General features: G+C 41.0%; 1 protein-coding gene across 14 annotated transcripts in view; it reads left to right on the forward strand.

Moving 5' to 3' along the window:
• Positions 1 to 20,234, forward strand: part of Rapgef6 (Rap guanine nucleotide exchange factor 6) — a 168,375-nt gene that overhangs the window by 136,360 nt on the left and 11,781 nt on the right. For 10 of the 14 annotated variants that reach the window (XR_001840077.3, XM_017597259.3, XM_006246279.4 and 7 more), the window contains 5 exons: positions 1,811 to 1,934; positions 5,066 to 5,089; positions 9,609 to 9,829; positions 12,197 to 12,385; positions 17,084 to 17,218. Coding sequence is in view for 13 of the 14 variants with exons in the window: in XM_017597259.3 (XP_017452748.1) it covers positions 1,811 to 1,934; positions 5,066 to 5,089; positions 9,609 to 9,829; positions 12,197 to 12,385; positions 17,084 to 17,218 (693 nt within the window). In the remaining variant the exon portion in view is untranslated. The remainder of the gene's footprint in view (positions 1 to 1,810; positions 1,935 to 5,065; positions 5,090 to 9,608; positions 9,830 to 12,196; positions 12,386 to 17,083; positions 17,219 to 20,234) is intronic. The other 4 variants (XM_006246278.4, XM_063268981.1, XM_039085935.2 and 1 more) reach the window with 1 other exon arrangement.

Consider the following 20,234-nt stretch of genomic DNA (forward strand, 5'->3'; position numbering starts at 1 on the left):
CTTTGAACATGTTTAAAATGGGTATTTCATGGTTTCTCTAGAGAATGGGTATTTCATGGTTTCTCTATAGTGACTCTGCAGTCTGAGTCTTCTCTGCTTCTCTTTCTGGACCCTCTTTCACATCTTGTTTTGTTCAGGTTCATTTTTTTCTTGATGCACATTGGTGTTTTAATTTTTGGTTTTTTGTTCATTTATTTGTTTGTTTAGAGAACAGTGGAAAAGTTATGTCCAAAAATCGGAAATTTATGACTAATAAGGATTAAACTTTGCTCAGTTAAGACTGTTATTAATCCCAATTTTTTTAAGATTTATATATATGTATATATAATATATAATATATATAATAAATATATACACTGTAACTCTCTTCAGACGCACCAGAAGAGGGCATCAGATCCCATTGCAGATGGTTGTGAGCCACCATGTGGTTTCTGGGAATTGAGCTTAGTACCTCTGGAAGAGCAGTCAGTTACCTCTGAGCCATCTCGCCAGCCCCAATCCCAAATGTTTTTAATTCATTTCCAAGTTTTTAGGCTTTATTCCAGTCTGCATTTGGTTCATCCTTATCCCCAGGATGCAGTCAGAGTCCCAAAGCAAAACATTGAAGTTTAATTGGATTTAATTGATTTTATTCTTCTTACCTCAAAACACAGACGGGCTCTACACAGTTCTTGTTTCAGCTCCCTGTGCCCTGTCTGCCCTTGCTAATTGTCATCAGCAGAGAGTGTCTTCTAGTTGCCTAGTCTTCCTGCCTCAGAATTTCATCATCGCCACATTACATAAGAAAAGATCCTCACAGACTTCTGACATACTCTTATAACATTTGAGCATGATTGGTGTTGTTTTGTTTCCAGCTGGCATTGAGGCCACGAACCATTCCTGTGACCAGTGTACAGGTGCCACTTACTGTGAAAAGGATGTGATCTAACCCCTTGAGCTCTCAGACTTGGCTTCAGGGCCTTCGTTGTTAGAAAAGCTGGGTTGCACTAACAGTTACAGACAGGTGTAGTTAAATGCTACTGTGGTCAGGCAGACCAACTTAGGACATTTTCACCTGATGATTTGGACTAAGTAAGACAATACATGGGCTCCATATGGCCTCATAACTAATCTCTTCAGGAAAAGTGGACAGTCTTTAAATTTGTAAATTAAAGAACTTACACACAGTTATTTTCATACCAGTGATTAAAGTCTCAGTGACAAATTCAGATTCTGAGAGAGAAAAAGTGAATGTGGGGCCAGAAAGCATCCTTATGACATAGCTACCTTAGTTTTAGCTAATTATTGCCATTTGAGAAAGAAATCCAGTTTTACTTAATCTCCCACTGTTTACTCCTATGAGTGTATCTACTACTTCTTAAATAATTTTATTTATTTTAAAAATTATAAATCAAAAAAAAAGTTGTAGGCCGACTTAATTATTAGTAAGTAAGTAGGCCCAACAGTGCCCTTGTCAAGTGGCTAGCCTAAGTTTTCAGGTGCTATAGATCCTTCCAATAGACCAAACCATGTACAGAACAAGATTGTATGCTGTGTAACTTGTGTACATGCCTATGAGATACTGAACCAGCTTTAGCAGCCATAGATAGTCACTCTCTGAATTCAGAGTCGTCATTCCCACAGGAAACACAGCTCTTAGAAGCTCAGTCCCTGGAGTCAGGGGGAACCATCTATGAATTTATCGAGTCTTAAAAGGGAGTGGGGGGAACACTTTGGTAAAGCAAGCTTATTTGTACTCAGTAATAACTGAACTTGTGCTACTTGGAGATAAAATTATAACTATGAAAGTTTTAAAAAATATATTTCATAGGAAATGACTCCAAAGTAGATGGCTTAGTAAACTTCGAGAAGCTAAGAATGATTGCCAAGGAAATCCGTCATATTATTCGAATGACTTCTGCTAACATGGACCCTGCCATGATGTTTCGCCAGAGGTATGACATGGAAATCACGTACGGGTAGCATCAGGGTGGTGAGGTAATGATGTCTGTCCTTTGTTGTGTACTGTGCTAAGTGTTGTATACACATCAGTCTCCAGTAGTCTTTCATTACGGTAATTCTCACAGGTAAACAATATTCAACTTCCCTTTACAGCTGAAGAAATTGAATCCCAAGCAGTTTTGTTTTATTTTTAATTCATATATGATTGCCTGCATGTGTGTCTGTGTGTCACATGTGCAATGCTTGCAGGTCCAGAAGAGGGCGTGGGCCTCTCTGGAGCTAGAGTTGGAGATGCTTGTGAGTTACCATGTAAGTGCTGGGAATTGAACTCAGGTCCTTTGCAAAAGAGCTCAGTGCCCTTAACTGCTGAGCCATGTCTCTAGGCCTTCAAACAGTTTTTGTATAATTTACTAAGATTTGAGCCCTAGTTTTTCCAATGACTTTTCTGACTGTACAAGTAGTTCTGTATGGTTGTTATATATAAAGTACCAACAAGCAAATAAAAGAATATTGAGTTCCCTGAAATCCTCTGAATGCAAATTGTCTCATCTGTTTTCTAACCTAAGTAGTAAAGAATCGTTCTGCTTCTCTCTCTTTTTTTTTTTTTTTTTTTTTTTTTTTTTTTCGGAGCTGGGGACCAAACCCAGGGCCTTTCACTTGCTAGGCAAGCGCTCTACCACTGAGCTAAATTCCCAACCCCTCTGCTTCTCTTTTAAAGTCCTAACTGGTACTTCAGTTTTCTAAAACATTTCTTTTCCAAAAGTTACACTGTAACTGTTTGCTTGCATGTAAGCTCTTTCCCGGAAATTACATTTAGCCATGCTACAGCCTTTTTTTTTTTCTTTTAACTAAGATTTATTTTATGTGTATGAATACACTGTCGCTGTCTTCCAACACACCAGAAAGAGGGCATCAGATCCTATTGCAGATGGTTGTGGGCCACCATGTAGTTGCTGGGAATTGAACTCAGAACCTCTGGAAGAGCAGTCAGTGCTCTTAACCATGAGCCATCTCTCTAGCCCTACCACGCTGCATCTTGATTAGAGTTTCATTTATCTTTTAATTTTACCTGAGAATTTTTTTGGACTCATTATGTAACTGAGGCTGGTCTAGAACTCATGATTTTGCCTCCACTTTGAATTGCTGGTATTACAGGTATACACAGCCATACTCAAAACGAGAATGCTTTTTTGATAATTTGTGTACTAAAAAGGCTGCTACAGATTTATGTATAGAGTTTACAGGAAGTGTGTTGTTAAGCTGTTCCCAGTAATTTTTATAATCTTCAGCATGTAAGTAGATATTACAGTGTATTTTTTTTGTTTGTTTCTTTTTTTCCGGAGCTGGGGACCAAACCCAGGGCCTTGCGCTTCCTAGGCAAGCGCTCTACTGCTGAGCTAAATCCCCAACCACAGTGTATTTTTTTTAATCAGATTTTCCTTTTGGACCTCTCCAAATAGGGCATTAATTAATAAATAAAATAATTTTAAGTACATATAATTGCTGTGCTTTTAAAATACATATATTCTAGGAAAATAGAAATGCTTGATTCTTTATAGTCAGTGTGTGTCAGGTTGAGTTTGGCTGGGGAGGCATCGCTTTCACTTGCTTCACTTACATCGCCGTGGAGCACTCACTGCTTCCCTAGTAGATGATCTCGTGTTGGCTCTAGTTGAGAGATTCTCAGAGTAGTGGAGAAGGAGTGCCAGATCTCTTCCCATCTCTTTTCTCTCTCTTGGTAATGTAATGAAACGTCACTTCTCCAGAATGTAGAAACAAAAACCAGTAAGAACCAGGGACCAAAGCACACCTGGAGGAGGCTTGTCTGTTTTTGTTTTTGTTGAATGTCCTAGTACAGTGGACTTTCTACTGTCTCTTGTCTTATGTGACCCTCCATCTACTCATGCATGTTTTCACTCTAGTGCCTGAAGACAACAAATTAGTTACCCGCCAAATCATTTGATAGCATATGAAGGTGCAGCTGTACTTCCAAATTAACATAAGAGGGCAGGGGAGAACTCACTCTGTAAGGTGCTTGCAGTGAAAACTTGAGTCCTTGTCAGTCCCCAGCATCATGTAAGTTGACTAACTAACCAGCCAATGAAAAGAATCCTGTTGGGGGAGGGGAGGGACAAGTTTATGACACTTTAGGAACAACCCCAGAGGCTGACCTCTGCCTTAAACACACATAAATGTGCACACATAACCCGCATACATGCACACAAACATACAATTAAAAAGAAGCAGCCTGGCTGCTTGCTTGGGAATAACCTGGGTTGGGTTAAAAAGTGCATGGGGAAATAAATATATTTATTCTAGTTCAGTTGTTTCCACCAGTGCCTAAGTTATTAGGATCTCATTGTGTTCCCAGACTGGCTTGGAATTCCTCCCAAGTCATAGTACATATGTGCACACCACCATCCTGCTTTCATATGTTTTTATTTTCAAAGTTGGATTTGCTAATCAATTTTTCTTGTAAAATACTTGATTAGAGAAATTTCTTCACTTAAAAATGGATTTATCTATCTGTATGTTCCTTGTAATCTTTCAGTATTTAAATGAGTGGATCCAAAAGTGTGTCTAAACTCTGTTCTTAAGACCAGTTCCTACACTTCCCAAAACAGAGTAGAAAGTTTGCAGTGAACAGATGGCATCCCGTGCTTAATAACATCAACTTACAATGGCGGGCGGTGGTGGCTCACACCTTTGATTCCAGCACTCAGGAAGCAGAGGCAGGCAGATCTCTCTGCATGTAAGGTCAGCCTGGTCTACTGAACAAGTTCCAGGACATCCAGGGCTATATAGAGAAACCCTTTCTTAGAAAACAAACAGAAACAAAAACAAAAATCAACTAATGACTAGACAGGTATTAAAAGTGCATTTCATCTAAAAGCATGTTTTAAAGTACATGCTATAGAGGGGTTTGGCCTTCAGGACTCAATGTGTCCTTCCCATTCCTTCATTTCATTAGAGCCATTTTTTACTGTTAAGATATAATTTTTTTTTCCTGGTAAATTTTTCTGTTCTGTTCTGTCTGCATAAATTCTCTGACTCTCAACTGTTGTCTTTTTCTGTGCTTTCCTATTCAAATACATGCTTCAATGTTTGTGGCTCTTGCTTACAGGAAGAAGAGGTGGCGGAGTCTGGGGTAAGTGGGGAAATGAACAGCTGGAATGAAGGTTGTGCAACTCTTAACATGTGCTGCATCCTTTTCATTAATGCACGCAGATCAGATAGCATGCCTTCTCTTAACTCCGTCAGCCTACACCTGACAGACGCCTTTGCTAACACGGTGGAAGTAGTGATGGACAGCCTTGTGTCGGTCTCCGTTTCATTTGTTTGTTTTTTCATTATTGGCATTCTGTAATCCCTTTTTAGATTTGAATTTAACAGATTCATGAGATGTAGATGATAACAAATATTGTTGCATTTTCCTGTGTCCTTACACTGCTGTAAGCTGTCTAAATGAGTAACCTGCAAAAGTCCCCTCTTACCCTGTAAACTGGTGTTATCCCCACGGTGTGGGTGGGGAAGGTAACGTGCCCAGTCTTACACCTTTTGATGGGGATCCAAGCCTACACAGTCTGCTGTAAAAGCTGACCACACCTTCTCTAATTTCAGTGCCTATTTTATGAAAGTGAACATACATGTTAGTGTATAAAAGGCCTGTTTGTAAGGGTTGCATTTCCCATTAGTTTTGCAGAGAAGCATCTTTATTTGATCTGTATTGTATAAGTGAGTAGAATTTTTAAACCCCTCATCAGATCCACTGAATGCCTGAAACTTGAATCTTAGATTGAAATTTATTTTAAGTCTCCATTGCCTTTGTATAAAAAGATTCCCTTGGCTCCCAAAAACTTCTTAACTACTCAGTCTTTTGTGGTTTAAATAGGTTCTGGACTCTGAGTTCTACATTGCTAGCCATCTGGTTTAGAGCCACAGGCAGTTAAAGATCTTATGCATCATTTCCCTAGACCTTTCATTTTAAATGAGAGAAGAGTTGGTACTGTAGGTGCATGGAATTGCATACATACGGAGAATGCAGATAGAATTTTGATGTTTAAAACCAATGAATTGTGAGGCTAGATACTTAGGCTACATATAAGAATTTTTTGGCCATATCTTTGAGTCATATTCGTAGTCTTGTTTTTCATTTGGTGAACTTGACTTTCCTCCTCTGGTGTGTTTGTGTGTTTTCTTCTGTGTCATACATTTGTGTCTTGGTCTTCCCTGGTTCTTCTTACTGGAAGTAGAAATTGATGGCATTACTACTTCAGCAGACATCTTCTGACCTAGTGACAGAGCTACAGCAGGCAGCTGCAGCTGTTGAGCCGGTAGGTCCAGTCCTGTCAGATTTGGGGCTTGCAGACAGCAGGTATTTTTATTCACATCAGTATTTGATGCTTTGGCAGTAGTTCAGAAGACACTATATTATCCTCTGTCAGTCTCATGCATTAGAACTTTATAGGTTTGTTTATAAGCTGGCTTTTTTATTTTAGATAACAACTAAAATAAGATTATTAAATGCTAGCATTAAAATTTTGTTTATCAGTGTTAAGGCTTTGTTTCACTGAGTTTGATCCCTGGTATGCACATGAAGGTTGGAGATAACCAGTTCCATACAGCAGTCTATGACCTCCACAGATCCACTGTAGCATACACAGCACACTCACACAATAATAGTCACCACATTATGAGATGTTTTATCTGTACCAAGAAAAGCCAGTGCAGTACCTTGTTTGTTTGAGCTTCTTGAAATGCTTCATGTGTCTGGATGCCAGTGGGGTCTTGGGACTTGCCCAGCACAGAGAGGAGAGTTGGAGGGTCATGGCTGACAGGATAGCCAGCAGAGATGGCAAGGAATCAGCAAAGGGAGGGAGGGAGTCAAGCAATGGTCAGGGGAACTTACAGCCCTGACTGTCCAACAATCCGGCCATTTTTACTACTGTCTTACTAGCAACCAGGTGCTTCTATATTTATATAAGCTTCACGGAATAAAGACAGACTAATGATATCCAAGTAGTACTTTTCATTACATGTCCAGGGTTACAAGTTCAGTCACAATTAGAAAATACAAACAGAATGGGTTATTCTTGTTATTCTTAGCCCTATAACTCCGAATTAAAGAAAATATCTGAACTGGTCTTTCTATGAATAGCAAACACTAATACCTAACCTTTTACGATGTGTTTCATCGTCTACACTATAAAGTAGGAAATGCTTGTTTTAGTCAACCTATCTTATTCACTTGAGTTCTATTCCTCCAGGGGTGTACCCTGTAGGACCCCCTTTCTTTAAACTATATTTTCAAAGAGCTCCAAGCTTAAAATGAAAAGAGACCTTGAATCTGAAACCTATTCTCCTGGCCAGTAAGAGTATGTCAGTTGTGTCTGTTTACCCTGCACCAATTATGCTGCTAGAGTTTACTCAGGGGCAGCTACCCCAAGCAGATTCCTGGAATAATGGCCTCATCTAGTTATATGCTTATCTGTGCATAAGGTAGACTTCCAAATAGTGGCCAGATAGAGTTAATTTTAGGATTTTCCTAAAAAGACTCAGATGTAGTCTTTCTCAGGAAAAGACATAAAATGAATCATAATGCAGAAAGTCTCCAAGAGTGCAGCACACAGAGACCAAAACCCAGAAGAGAGAGAGCAAGACAACAGGCGTAGCAGTACACTCAGCTTTGCTGGAACTGTCAGACCGCTGTGCTAGTGTCGTGATTCTCGCCATCTGAACTGTTATGTGTTCCTCACGTAACACCTTTATACAGACATAAAAAGGGAAATATAAGGAAACTTCATACTCAGAAGTTGAATCTTCTAGATCATTTTTGGAATCCCCAGTACCTGCCCCTTGGCCCTGCTTGTGTGGAGTGTACACAGTACTACCCTCTGTACCACCAGTATAGTGGTTACCCGTGACTTAAGGATAAACGTAAAAGAAGGCAGAGCTGACCCTGTCGGCATCCAGTCTGGCCCAGCACACAGTTATGTTAGATATTTACTGAATTTTTCAGGTTCTTAAAGGTTAAAGGGTAATTCGCTAATTACTAGATTTTTCTTCCAAACCATTCTGCAGATTTTGCAGTCTTTTCTCTAGATTGCCTGCAGCCACGTCACCATTTCTACCTGACTCTCAACTAAAAGTCATCAGGGTGCCAGGAGGTTATTCCAAATGCCTTTAATCCCAACAGTCGGGATGTAGGAGCAGGTAGATCTCTGAGCTCAAGGACATCCAGGGCTCCACAGAGAAACTGTGTCTTTAAAACAAAACTATATAAAATGCAAGCTATAACCCTACTGTTTCCTTCCTCTTTTTTTTTTTTTTTTTAAAGAATTGTTGGGGTTTTGGTTGGTTTGGTTTTTATTTCAGTAACCTCCAAAATAGGTTTATTTATGACATTTCATGCATGTATCACTGTGGTTTGTCTCCTTTCCCCCTCTCTCCTGGGAACCCTACTTCAAAATTCTTAAAAATGTAACAACAACCAAAAAAAAAAAAAAAAACACACACCAGTAACAGATTTTCAGTTTTGCCTTATGTGATTTACAGTGCAAACATTAAGATTTGGTGTCTGTTTTAAGCTGGGTGTGTGAGCACACAAGTAGCCCATGTTTTAGAATCTTTTCTGGAAATAAGATACTAGTACTAACAATAGAGAAAAAGATTAAAGACCATTTGACTGTAAGCCTGGAGTCATGAGTGCTACCTAGAGTCCACATAAAGGTAGGAGGAGAGAAACACTCCTCAGACCTCACCGTCTTGCTGGGGCATCTTCCCACCACTGCACACACATGGCAACAAGTAAATAATCCCCTGTAAGCATTGAATTTGCTGGCCTGTTAGAAGTGACCTGCTACGTAACAATTGCTACCTTCCATTGGTTCTGGGTGTGCATCCTATAAGCAGGCTTGACGGAAAAGCTGGGGTGGGTAAAGCAGCTTACTTGAGTAGTATCGTTCTAAGACCCAGTGTAAAGTCCCATCATGTGCAGGAATGTTACAAGGGCAGAATCTCAGCTAATTGTAGAATGCAGGAAATGTCTGACTACATTGTAAGTGCAGAGATGGTAGCAATTTTTTTACTGAGTTTCTGATCTCTCACTATACTGGGTTGAAATGTTATTTTCAGATAATATCTTGGTTCTCTTTAAGTTTTGGTCAAAATATGGTTGCTGGTAAAATTAGTCTCTATGTTTGGAATGACCCTGCTGTCACAAAATGATGCTTTTAATAGCATACTGCCAGCAGTCCAGGTAATAAAGCTGCTCTGTTTGCCTTTGAGGAAGGACTGAGAACAAATTCATCCTGTCCCAGACTCTTGCCACATCTTATAGTGTGCATGGCCTAAGAGGAGCAGAGGAAAGCTCTTGTTAGCACAGTGGGTTAGCCATGAGTTGCATAGGCACACAAAGATTGTAATAGGATATGTTACTCAGGGGGGAACTGGTGTCTTACCCTTTTGAAATCCACGTTTGACAGATCTTGTTCTTAATTGAGAACATTGCCATCTGTGCCAAATTACTTTGCATTAATGCTTTTCATCTTTTAACTCATTTACATCAGCATGCGATAGCATTAACAGAAAAAATACTTGAATCTTCATTCTTTCGTGCTGAATTCTCATCTTCACAGGCTCTCATTGTAGTTTCCATCTTCTTACAGGTCATTGAGTCAAGGCAGCACAAATTCTAACATGCTAGATGTTCAGGGAGGGGCTCACAAAAAAAGAGCACGCCGCAGCTCACTGCTGAATGCCAAGAAACTGTATGAAGATGCCCAAATGGCAAGGAAAGTGAAACAGTATCTTTCTAGTCTGGACATAGACACAGAGGAGGAGAAGTTCCAGATGATGTCACTGCAGTGGGAGCCTGCATATGGTACCTGTGAGTACTTTTCTTTTGTGTCACACTGGTGAGCAAAGCAAAATAGACATTGTGATCTTCAGAATTAGTGCTGATTTCATTTGCAAAGATGACTGCTGTACTCCAGCAGCCTGGTCTGCTCATGAGATACTAAGTCCCATGCAGCCCTTAAATAACTGAAGGATGGAGAAGGGTAAATAGTTCTTCCTTTAAAGGCTTTATAAATACGTTTTGGGGTGTTGTTGTTGTTGTTGTTGTTGTTGTTGTTGTTGTTGTTGTTGTTGTTGTTTTAAATTGAAGCATTGCCAGGCAGTGGTGGTGAACTTGGCAGGCAGAGGCAGGCAGATCTCTGAGTTCAAGGTCAACCTGGTCTACAGAGTGAGTTCCAGGACAGCCAGGGCTACACAGAGACACCCTTTCTTTTCTTTTTTCTTTTCTTTTTTTTTTAAATAGGAATATTAATGTAATTTTAAAAAGGAGAGGAGATAATACACAGTCACTGGAGAGCTAGCTCATGTGTTAAGAGCACTTGCTGCTCTCACAGAACCTGAGGTCAGTTTCCAACACTTATATGGTGTCGCACAACTGTCCTGCATCCCAATTCCAGAGGATCTAATGCCCTCTTCTAGACTCCATGGGCACTACAAAAACATGGTACACAAACATGCATGCAGAAAAAAAACACCCATACACAACATAGGAGTAAATTTTTTTATCGGAACATTGTAGAAAATACTGTTTGAGAATACTGTTGCCCTCGCTTTTAAATGAAAAGTAACATCAATATTAGGCTAAAATTACTAACTATAAAGCTTAGGGGTTTGGTTAAACACTAGCAGTGACAACTTACCAGTAAGATATAAGAGAAAGTAAACACATTCTGACACTGTGGAAGAGATTTTCTCCTCACTACTAACACCTCAGAGTCCACCACCCAGTGCTCTGCTCAGTATGTACTGTACCCCAAGAAGCACCCTGTCCAGTGCTGCCTTCATTAAGTGCAGGCTTCAGAGCACATGTCTCTGGGTTAGGAAAACTGAGTTATAGGAGGTGAAGTTGAAAGAAGATACTATTTAATGGTAAATTAAATGTTATAAGAATAGCATAATGGAATTGCAAGTTTTCTATTGACAGAGGGGAATGGTATTCTTTGTGTGCCTAAAACTCGATAAATGTATTGGTATTTCCATACTAATATAGTAGCTCGCCAGCTGAACAGAGAAACAACTACCAAGCTTAAACAACACAATGAGTTTAAACTACTGGGTAAAGAGAGTTATTCAATGTATCGTATATTAGCAAGAGTCAGGCATAGTGGTATGTTATTCCCACCAGACAAAAATAAGAGCACTGTCACAATTTCTGAGCCAAATTTGAAGCAAGTTTCATTAAATACTGACCAGAACAATGGGCACTGGCCCAAACCCAAGATTCCCAGGAAAAAATGGCTTCAAATTATGTTAGTGAGGTGTTTATAAAGGCAAAACCCACAATATGTATTTTCAGGACAAGCATACATCCTAACGTACTTTATACCAAGGCACCTCCTACCTATATGTGATCAGACACTTTCTGTGCAGTTGGTGGAAACAACTTTGTTTATAGAAGGGAACATACATGGTTTGTTACATGAACAGCTTCCAGTATTCAGTAAATTGTCTGTCCTCGGACAAGTGGAGTTTACAGGTTAGAGGCAGTTTTATTTTATAGATCTCTTAAGCACAGTAATTAATATTAGGGACATAACTTTAGCCCTCCAGGTATTGTCCAGTGATGAACAGTACTTGAGCGTCTGAGACAGAATAGTGTATGTCCATGGTCAGACTGGGCTGCATAATTAAGGCCTGTTTCAAAAGAGAGCAAGGATACATTGGATACTTCTACTGAAGAGAATTAGTGGGGTGTGCTTGCACTGACACCAAACAGAGCAGAGGCTGACCTGATAGAAATCCCAAGCCTCTGGCATGGAAGACTGGGAAATACACAGGGGAGGCAGGCCGGTAGTCATGGCTCTACAGGCCTTGCTAGAGTCTTTCTCTTGAGAGTACGAGGAGTTGTGAGAAGGAAGGTAGTAGTAGTAGTTTTCATTTCCATGTTAGTATCATGCTGCTGTGGTCCAGAGAATGGCTAGTGGCACACCTGAGTTGATCCAGTGAGAGAATTTCAGTCATATAGATGTGAGTGTGACCTTGGCCTCAGGAGATTCAAGAATTTAAGAAGCAACAGCTTATTCCACAACAATTTCAGAGTTTAAATTTCTTTTATGAAAATAATCTTTGATAATTTTTTTTGTATAAAAATGTGTGGTTTTTAAGCAACTACTTGTCATTGCTAATAGTCTTGCCTTAAAAATCTGCAGTTGCCTGACCATTCTCTTTTTTGTTGTAGTGACAAAGAGCTTAACTGAAAAAAAGTCAGCCAGATCATCTGAGATGTCTCCTGTGCCGTTGAGGTCAGCTGGCCACACAGCTAAAGTCCACTTGCACCAGCCACACAGAGTGAGCCAGGTGCTTCAGGTGCCAGCAGTTAACTTGCACCCCATCCGGAAGAAAGGACAAACCAGAGACCATGTGCTGAGTGAGTGCTCATAGCCCTAAACCCACTTTACTCTTAATTTCCAAAGGTAATTAGCTAAGTACTAACAAGAATATGGTCATGGCTTCATGAGTCAAAAAGGTTTCATTTTACTTTAACATATTTGATGACAGCATGTTTTAAATACTGGTGGTGGGATTTGTATGCTACTAAAATCTGTTTATCATCAGAAATCTTACACAATTGTACATCTTGAATATCTACATCAAATCTTAGGTAATACATCAATCAATCAAGCTGAAGTCCATTCTGCATTCAAAGCTATATTTCAGATACTACAGATGCAAGCCTCCAAAAGCTATGAGGATCAAAGTGTTTATTATGAAATAAACAATTATTAATGCCTCCTCCAGAAAACCTCATTAGGAGAAATGTACTTGTGTAAAGTACACAAGAATACAGGACTGGAGCAATGGCTCAGTGGGTAAGAGCACTGGCTGCTCTTCCAGAGGGCCTGGTTTGATTGCCTACATCCACAGGATAGCCCACAACTATCTGTAACTCTAGTTCCAGGGGATCCAGCATCCTTTCCTGGCCTCTATGACCACTGCACACATGTGGTACACAGACACACAGGCAGTCAGAACACCTATAAATGCACACACACATATACACATTTTATTCACTTTACATCCACATCTCAGCCTTTCATCCCTCCTCTCAGTCCTACTGTTGCAAATTCATCCACTCTATTACCCCCCTCCCTTTCTTCTCAGAGAAAGGGAACATCCCTCCGCCCCCTATACCACCCTGCCCTGGGACATCCATTCACCACGGGCCTAAACACATCCTCCCCCAGGCAGTCCAGTTAGGGGAAGGGGCCCCAGTGGCAGGCAACTGAGTCAGAGACAACCTCCACTCCAGTTGTTAGGGAATCCACATGAAGACCAAGGTACACGTCTACAAATGTGTAGGGGGTCTGGGTCCAGCCCCTACATATTCTTTGGTTGGTAATTTAGTCTTTATGAGCCCCCATGGGCTCAGGTTACTTCACTCTATAGGTCTCCTTGTAATGTCCTTGACCCCTCCAGCTCCCTCAGTCCTATCCCCCTCTCTTCCACAAGACTCCCCAAGCTCTGCCTGATGTTTGGCTGTGGGTCTCTGCATCTGTTTCCATCACCTGCCAGATGAAGCCTCTCAGAAGACAGTTATACTAGGTTTCTGCAAGCACAGCAGAGTATCATTATAGTGTCAGGGGTTGTCTCTCTCCCATAGGTCTCAAATTACGCCAGTTGTTGGTAGGCTGCTCTCTCAATCTCTGCTCAATCTTTATCCCTGCATATCTTACAGGCAGGACAAAATCAAGGTTGAAGGTTTTGTGGGTGGATTAATGTCCTCCTCCCTCCCCTGTAAGTCCCACCTGACTACAGGAGATGACCACCTCAGACTCCATATCCCCCACTGATAGGAGTCTCAGCTAGGGTCAGCCCCATAGACTCCTTGGAAAATTTTTAATTTGAACTAAATGTAGAAGGATAGAGAGATTGCTCAGTGATTAAGGAATACTGCTTTCATGAGAACCCAAGTTAGATTCCCAGCACATCAGGTGGCACACAACTGTCTATAGCTTGAGTTCCAGATAATCAGTCTCTGGCCTCCTTGGGCATCTATATTCTCTTATTCTCTTATTCTTTTTTTTTTTTTTTTTTAAAGATTTATTCATTTATTATATATAAGTACACTGTAGCTGTCTTCAGATACACCAGAAGAGGGCATCGGATCTCTTTATAGATGGTTGTGAGCCACCATGTGGTTGCTGGGTATTGAACTCAGGACCTCTGGAAGAGTAGTCGGGTGCTCTTAACCGCTGAGCCATCTCTCCAGCCCTCTCTTATTCTTTATTATGTGTCAGACACCCAGACACATAATAAAATAAATCTTTGTGGTTGGTTTTGGGGTTTGTGTTTTGTTTTGTTTAAATAACAGGGCTAGAGAGATGGCACAGTGGTTAATAAGCACTTTGCATAGGGATCTGAGTTTGCTTCCCAGCACCCATATAATGACTCACAACACTCTGTGACTTCATTTCCAGGGGATCAAATGCCTCTCTGACGTCTGTGGGTACCAGACACACATGTGGCACACATACATGCAGGCAAAACATTAATACACATAAAATAATAAATCTAAAAAAGTTTTTAAAGATAAAGAAAGTATAATCTACAACTCTTGTTTTCCCCGTTGAGCCATATAGATATTATTGGAATTACGTTTATTTGGCGTTTTAACAATATCTCTGCATTTTTATATATGAAGCTGGATTACCTTTGTTTCCTATTATTATTAACATGGTCCATGTATTATACATACTATGTGCTTAGTAGAAGTATGTGATTTGATGGGAGAATACAGAATTGAATAAAAAAATGGCCAGGGTTTCAATCTAGTGTCATGTAGACACAAATTACTTCTCTATTAGGTGTGTGCTAACACAGTACACTAAAAGAAGCAAATGAAACCTTTAACAAAGGCAGGGATAATGTTTGCTATCTGTAAGGAGCTACACACACTTTGGTTTACTACAGATAAGAGACAGTAACTGAAAGTCGGGGTTGGGGATTTGACTTGGTAGTTGAGTGCTTGACCTAGTGTACACAAGTGTCAGCCCAGTTCCCAGCAGCATGCACACACACACACGCACAAATAAGCATCTGAAGCTCACATTTAACACTGAGTTTTAGACACAGTCTGATCTATTTATAAAAAGATAAAGAGGGGGGGTGGTGTGGTGTAGTATGGGGAGGGGGTGCCTCAGTGGGCCCATGCTGAGGCATTTCTCCCTCCTGAGGGACCAGCCACACAGTGGTATAGTATAGAATAGAGTTTATTCAGGGCATGGGGGGAGGAGTTAAGAGGGTAGTAGAGGCGGGGTAGGGGGGAAGAGAAGAGAAGTAGAGGCCTGCCATGAGTACGTGGAGAGGGGGGAAGGGATGAGAGCACAGAACAGGAAAGGGAAGAGCAAGAGAGGAGGAGCGAGAGAGAGAAGTGGACAAGCAGCCCCTTTTATAGTGAGTCAGGCCTACTTGGCTGTTGTTAGATAACTGGGGTGGAACTTAGACAGATGCTAGCACAGTCCGTCTTTATTAACTTTATATACTTACTTGGTCTTCATAATACCCTATGAGATGAGATGGTAGAATGAGACAGCCTCATTCTATATGGATTCTTAGTGGTTTACGCAGTGCCAGTACATAGTCAGTCTGGCATGATCCTAGGCCGGTTGGCTCTAAAATTCTTGCTTTTTAACCACCAAACTAAACAGCCTCCCAAGGATGTGAGAAGTAAAGCCATAATATGTGTAGGTTTTAGAGGTGACAAACAAAATTTGTCACTGGGGAACCACTAAAAAGATTGGAAATCTTACATGGTGTACACCCCTCTAATTCTAACACTTGGGAGACTGAAGCAGGGGGATTGCATGTTCAGTGTTAACCCAGGCTACAAGTTTGAGACCAGCTTGAACTATACGGTCATACTCTGTTAAGAGAGTGACAGAGGAGACAAGGGAAGGGAGATGGAAGGAGAAAGAAAAGGGGGAGGAGAGAGGTCGAGATATATTTAAACGTGAGACAGTTGTGGGGAGGAGGAGAGCAAATCCGGAGGCAATAGTGCCTGGCTGGTGTGAGCGAGTCCCTTTTCAGAAGACTGCTGTCACTGTAGCAGCTCCTCACAGCCGTCCTCACGCCATGTTGAGAGTAGTCTGGACCTCAGTGACTTCTTAGAAACTATATAATAACTGAGTGGGCTGGAACCATTTCTGAATCTCACCTATGCTCAACAGCTCGTTAGTGTAGGATAGAACTCTCCAAAAATGTTTTTAGGAGCGCCATATAATTTTCCTTTCTGTTGCTGGCTTTTGTTCTTTAATATGAATTTAGTGCTCTTGAAAAGGGCTGGCCTGCAGAATACAGCAAATACAGAGGCGAATGCCAGCAGCAAACCACTGAACTGAGAATAGGTCCCCCGTTGAAGGAATCAGAGAAAGAACTGGAAGAGCTTGAAGGTGCTCGAGACCCCAAAAGTACAACAATGTCAAGCAACCAGAGCTTCCAGGGACTAAGCCACTACCTAAAGACTATACATGGACTGACCCTGGACTCTGTCCCCATAGGTAGCAATGAATATCCTAGTAAGAGCACCAGTGGAAGGGGAAGCCCTGGGTCCTGCTAAGACTGAACCCCCAGTGAACTAGACTATGCGGGGAGGGTGGCAATGGGGGGAGGTTTGGGAGGGGAACACCCACAAGGAAGGGGAGGGGGGAGGGTGATGTCTGTCCGGAAACCGGGAAAGGGAATAACACTTGAAATGTATATAAGAAATACTCAAGATAATAAAAAAAAAAAAAAAAGAAAGAAAAGGGCTGGCCTGGCAGCCCTGCAGCCTCATGTGCATACCCACAGCAGAGATGCAACTCAGGTGGTGACAGTACTTGCAGCCCACATCACTGTGAGGGTTAGGACACCATACCACAGAGCAAGCTGCCTTGTTAATCTGGGCTGTACTGACCAGATGAGGTGGAACTAACAACGTAGAGATGAAGCCTGTCTGACGTTTCCCAGAGACTTTAAGTCCCTAACTGCACTTACACATCTTTAGTTACTAATGTTTAGACAACTACATACATTTTATTGTAAAATGATGCTGATTTGCTTGCTTGTTTGTTTATTCATTTATTTTTAGGTACAAATTTACCTCAGAAAGGTTTAGGACCAACTGAAGAAGTGAGTGGTAAGAAACACACAGAAGATACTATTTCTGTAGCGTCCTCTCTACACTCTAGTCCTCCTGCATCTCCTCAGAGCTCCCCTCGCAAAGGTAAGAAGGAATGTTTCCCACTAATTCTTCAAACCAAATAGCACGTCAGCACTTAAGTCTATAAGCAAATGGCAGAAAGGTAAAATGCTAAGGCCTAGTTTTAAATTAATGTTTCACACTGAATTGTTCAAACGTTTTTCAGGTGTTATCAAGTAACTAGGACTCCAGTGTTCGAAGCATGATCCTTATTAGCTGTTTTAAAGAGGGCAAGCATGGGTAGAAATGAGGGCATAAATGACAGCCGTTTTGGTCTGGACCAGTGCTCAGTGCCATCGTTCCAGTTTCATATAATTGAATGTCTCTGTGGAGAATTTGCAAAAAGAAATTCTATGGGGTTGGAGATTTAGCTCAGTGGTAGAGCGCTTGCCTAGCAAGCACAAGGCCCTGGGTTCGGTCCCCAGCTCCGGAAAAAAAAAAAAAAAAGAAAGAAAGAAAAAAATACAAGAAACCATACTTATACTGGGTGTGATAGTGCACACCTGTCATCCCAGCACCTGGGAAGAGGAGACCAGGGGGTCAGGGTTGTCATTTACTGCATAATAGGTTCAAGGCCTGAAACCCAGCTCCCCAAAAAAGGTTTTCTTCTTTTTTTGTTCAAGTACAAAATGGAGGAAAAGAAACAAATGCTAGCTGTGCATTGTAACATAACCTTTAATCCCAGCAGAGATGGGTGGGTGGAGCTCTGTGAGTTCCAGGACAGCCTGGGCTACACAGAGAAACCCTGTCTTGAAAAACAAAAAGAGAGGAAAAAAGGGAATATTTAGGTTCCTCCTTTTGGTTTCTTCTGTTTTTCTTATTTATGGGGATTTAAAATAAACTATGTCCTGGGGCTTTTACATTTACACAAAACCAGAAAAGAAAAGACAGAAATCCTGATTCTTTACATGTGTTTTCATGAGTCAGGCTGAAGATTTTCTTGGCTAACCTGAACTATTGATGTGGCATATAATGTTGACCACATGTTAGGCTAAAGAATGTGTTTCTTATCCTGGTCTTCCACACTCCAAACCTATCCTAGTCCTGGCTTCTTCATGAATGAAAAAGAAAAAATACTATATAATCACTGTAGAGGACCTTGCCTGGCCAGAGCAGAGATTAAGTTTGGCAGTCCTGGCTATTGGAGCTCCCCCAAACTCCCCCACCTCACTACTTTCCCAAGATCTAAGTTTCAGTATGCCAGTTGCAGCATGGTGATGTTAACACTCAAAGTTGACATTCTGTCCCTTGTTACTTCTTTGTCACCATGTATGACTTGTTCATAAGGTCCAGAAAGACCCTTTGTCTTGAGGTCTATGTATACAGTTTAACAGAAATGTTCTTTCTATGTGTGATAAATGATTAATACATTCAAATGACACTTTTCCTGCCGTTACCCCAGGATGGCATAACTCACTTACTCCCCAGCCCTTTGTACCTTCAGGTAGCTGAGATTTTACTAAGGAATGGTTCATGGAAATCAAATAGGACACAGAAGGAGTGTGTATAGTAGGCGTGTCATAAAGCAGTTTCTGATCCTCTGCATCTCACTGTACTGTGTGAGACTCAGAGAAGACATAGTTCTCTGTAGGAGCTCATCATCCAGAATGCCTTCTCAGAGCTCTAGAAGGAGCAACCAAGCCTGTAGTCAGGCAGGTGGTCAAATGTGCCAGGCCTGAGTTTGGAAACTGCACAAACATTTCTGTAAGGAAGAAGCTACTAGATCTGATTATGGTTTGTGCTTACTGTGGCTTGGGAAGAAATATTATGGATAAGAATATCCCAAGAAAAATTCACTCTTTTTTGTCTTTTCTGAAACTTGCTGTGTAGGCTAGGCTGGGGTTGAGATCCACCTGCCTCTGCCTCCTAAGTGCTGGGATTAAAGATATGCACCTCCACTTCAGTCCAAAAAACTATTCTTACACTGGTGTAAATTCTCCTTTTCTCTGATGTCTTTCAATATGTGGCTGACAGCTGACCATAATGTTTATAAGTGTTTTTAGAAGCTTGAAGAATTCTCTTCAAAAAATTTTTCAGAAATTATTCTTAAATATCTTAAAACCCCGTCAAGGCAGCCAGGCATGATGAGTGGTGCATATCTGTGACACCAGCACTCAGCCAGCTCAGGCAGGAGGACCTGACATGCACTCTAGGACATTCTTTTTTTTTTTTTTTTTTTTTTTTTTGGTTCTTTTTTTCGGAGCTGGGGACCGAACCCAGGGCCTTGCGCTTCCTAGGTAAGCGCTCTACCACTGAGCTAAATCCCCAGCCCCACTCTAGGACATTCTTGAGGAGGCTGTAGCAAGTTTCTGGCCACTTTAGAACTGCAGAGTGAGACCCTTCCAAAAAGAAAAGAAAAGCCCAACCCACCTCACTACCTCTATTTCCATAAACAGGACCATGCTAGTGGCCTGTGGGTGAACATTTTTGTAATACAAATCCATTATTCATCTGTTCTCAGTACCTGTTAAACTTTGGAATTAGTTTTTTTCTCATAACTAGTAAGGTAACCCTATTTCATATTTTCATAAGGAAAATTTAAACAAGAACTTAGAAGCCAAGATCTGGGGAGACAGCTCAGTCAATAAAACACCCACTATGCAAGTATGAATGCCTAGGTTCACCCTAGCACTGTGTAAAATCTCAGGCATGGTAGCACACTCATGATTCTGGGACTGGGGAAGAGAGAGGCAAATCACTTGGGCCAATCAATGAGCTATTCCTCAGGGAGAGCACCACTTTGCTTCTCTTCTGACCTCCACTGGGGACCTGCGCACACGCACACGTGGCACAGTCATTCCTTCGTTTTGGAGCCCCACATGCACCAGAAACCGTGCTTTATAAAGGTACACTTGGGTCCTGTGTGTGTCCTATTTGGTTTCCACTGAGCTTTTTCTTTTTCTTTTTTTTTTTTTTAATTAAACTCTCCTGAAAATCCTAGAGCATTATTTCTTTTAAGAAATGGTTCAGATCACCTGATATTGTTGTCATATTTGTCTTTTTAATTTTTACCAATATGGCTTGCTTTCAGCATTTTTTG

Source organism: Rattus norvegicus, chromosome 10 (assembly GCF_036323735.1).
Source record: "Rattus norvegicus strain BN/NHsdMcwi chromosome 10, GRCr8, whole genome shotgun sequence".
NCBI classification, from domain to species: Eukaryota; Metazoa; Chordata; class Mammalia; order Rodentia; family Muridae; genus Rattus; species Rattus norvegicus.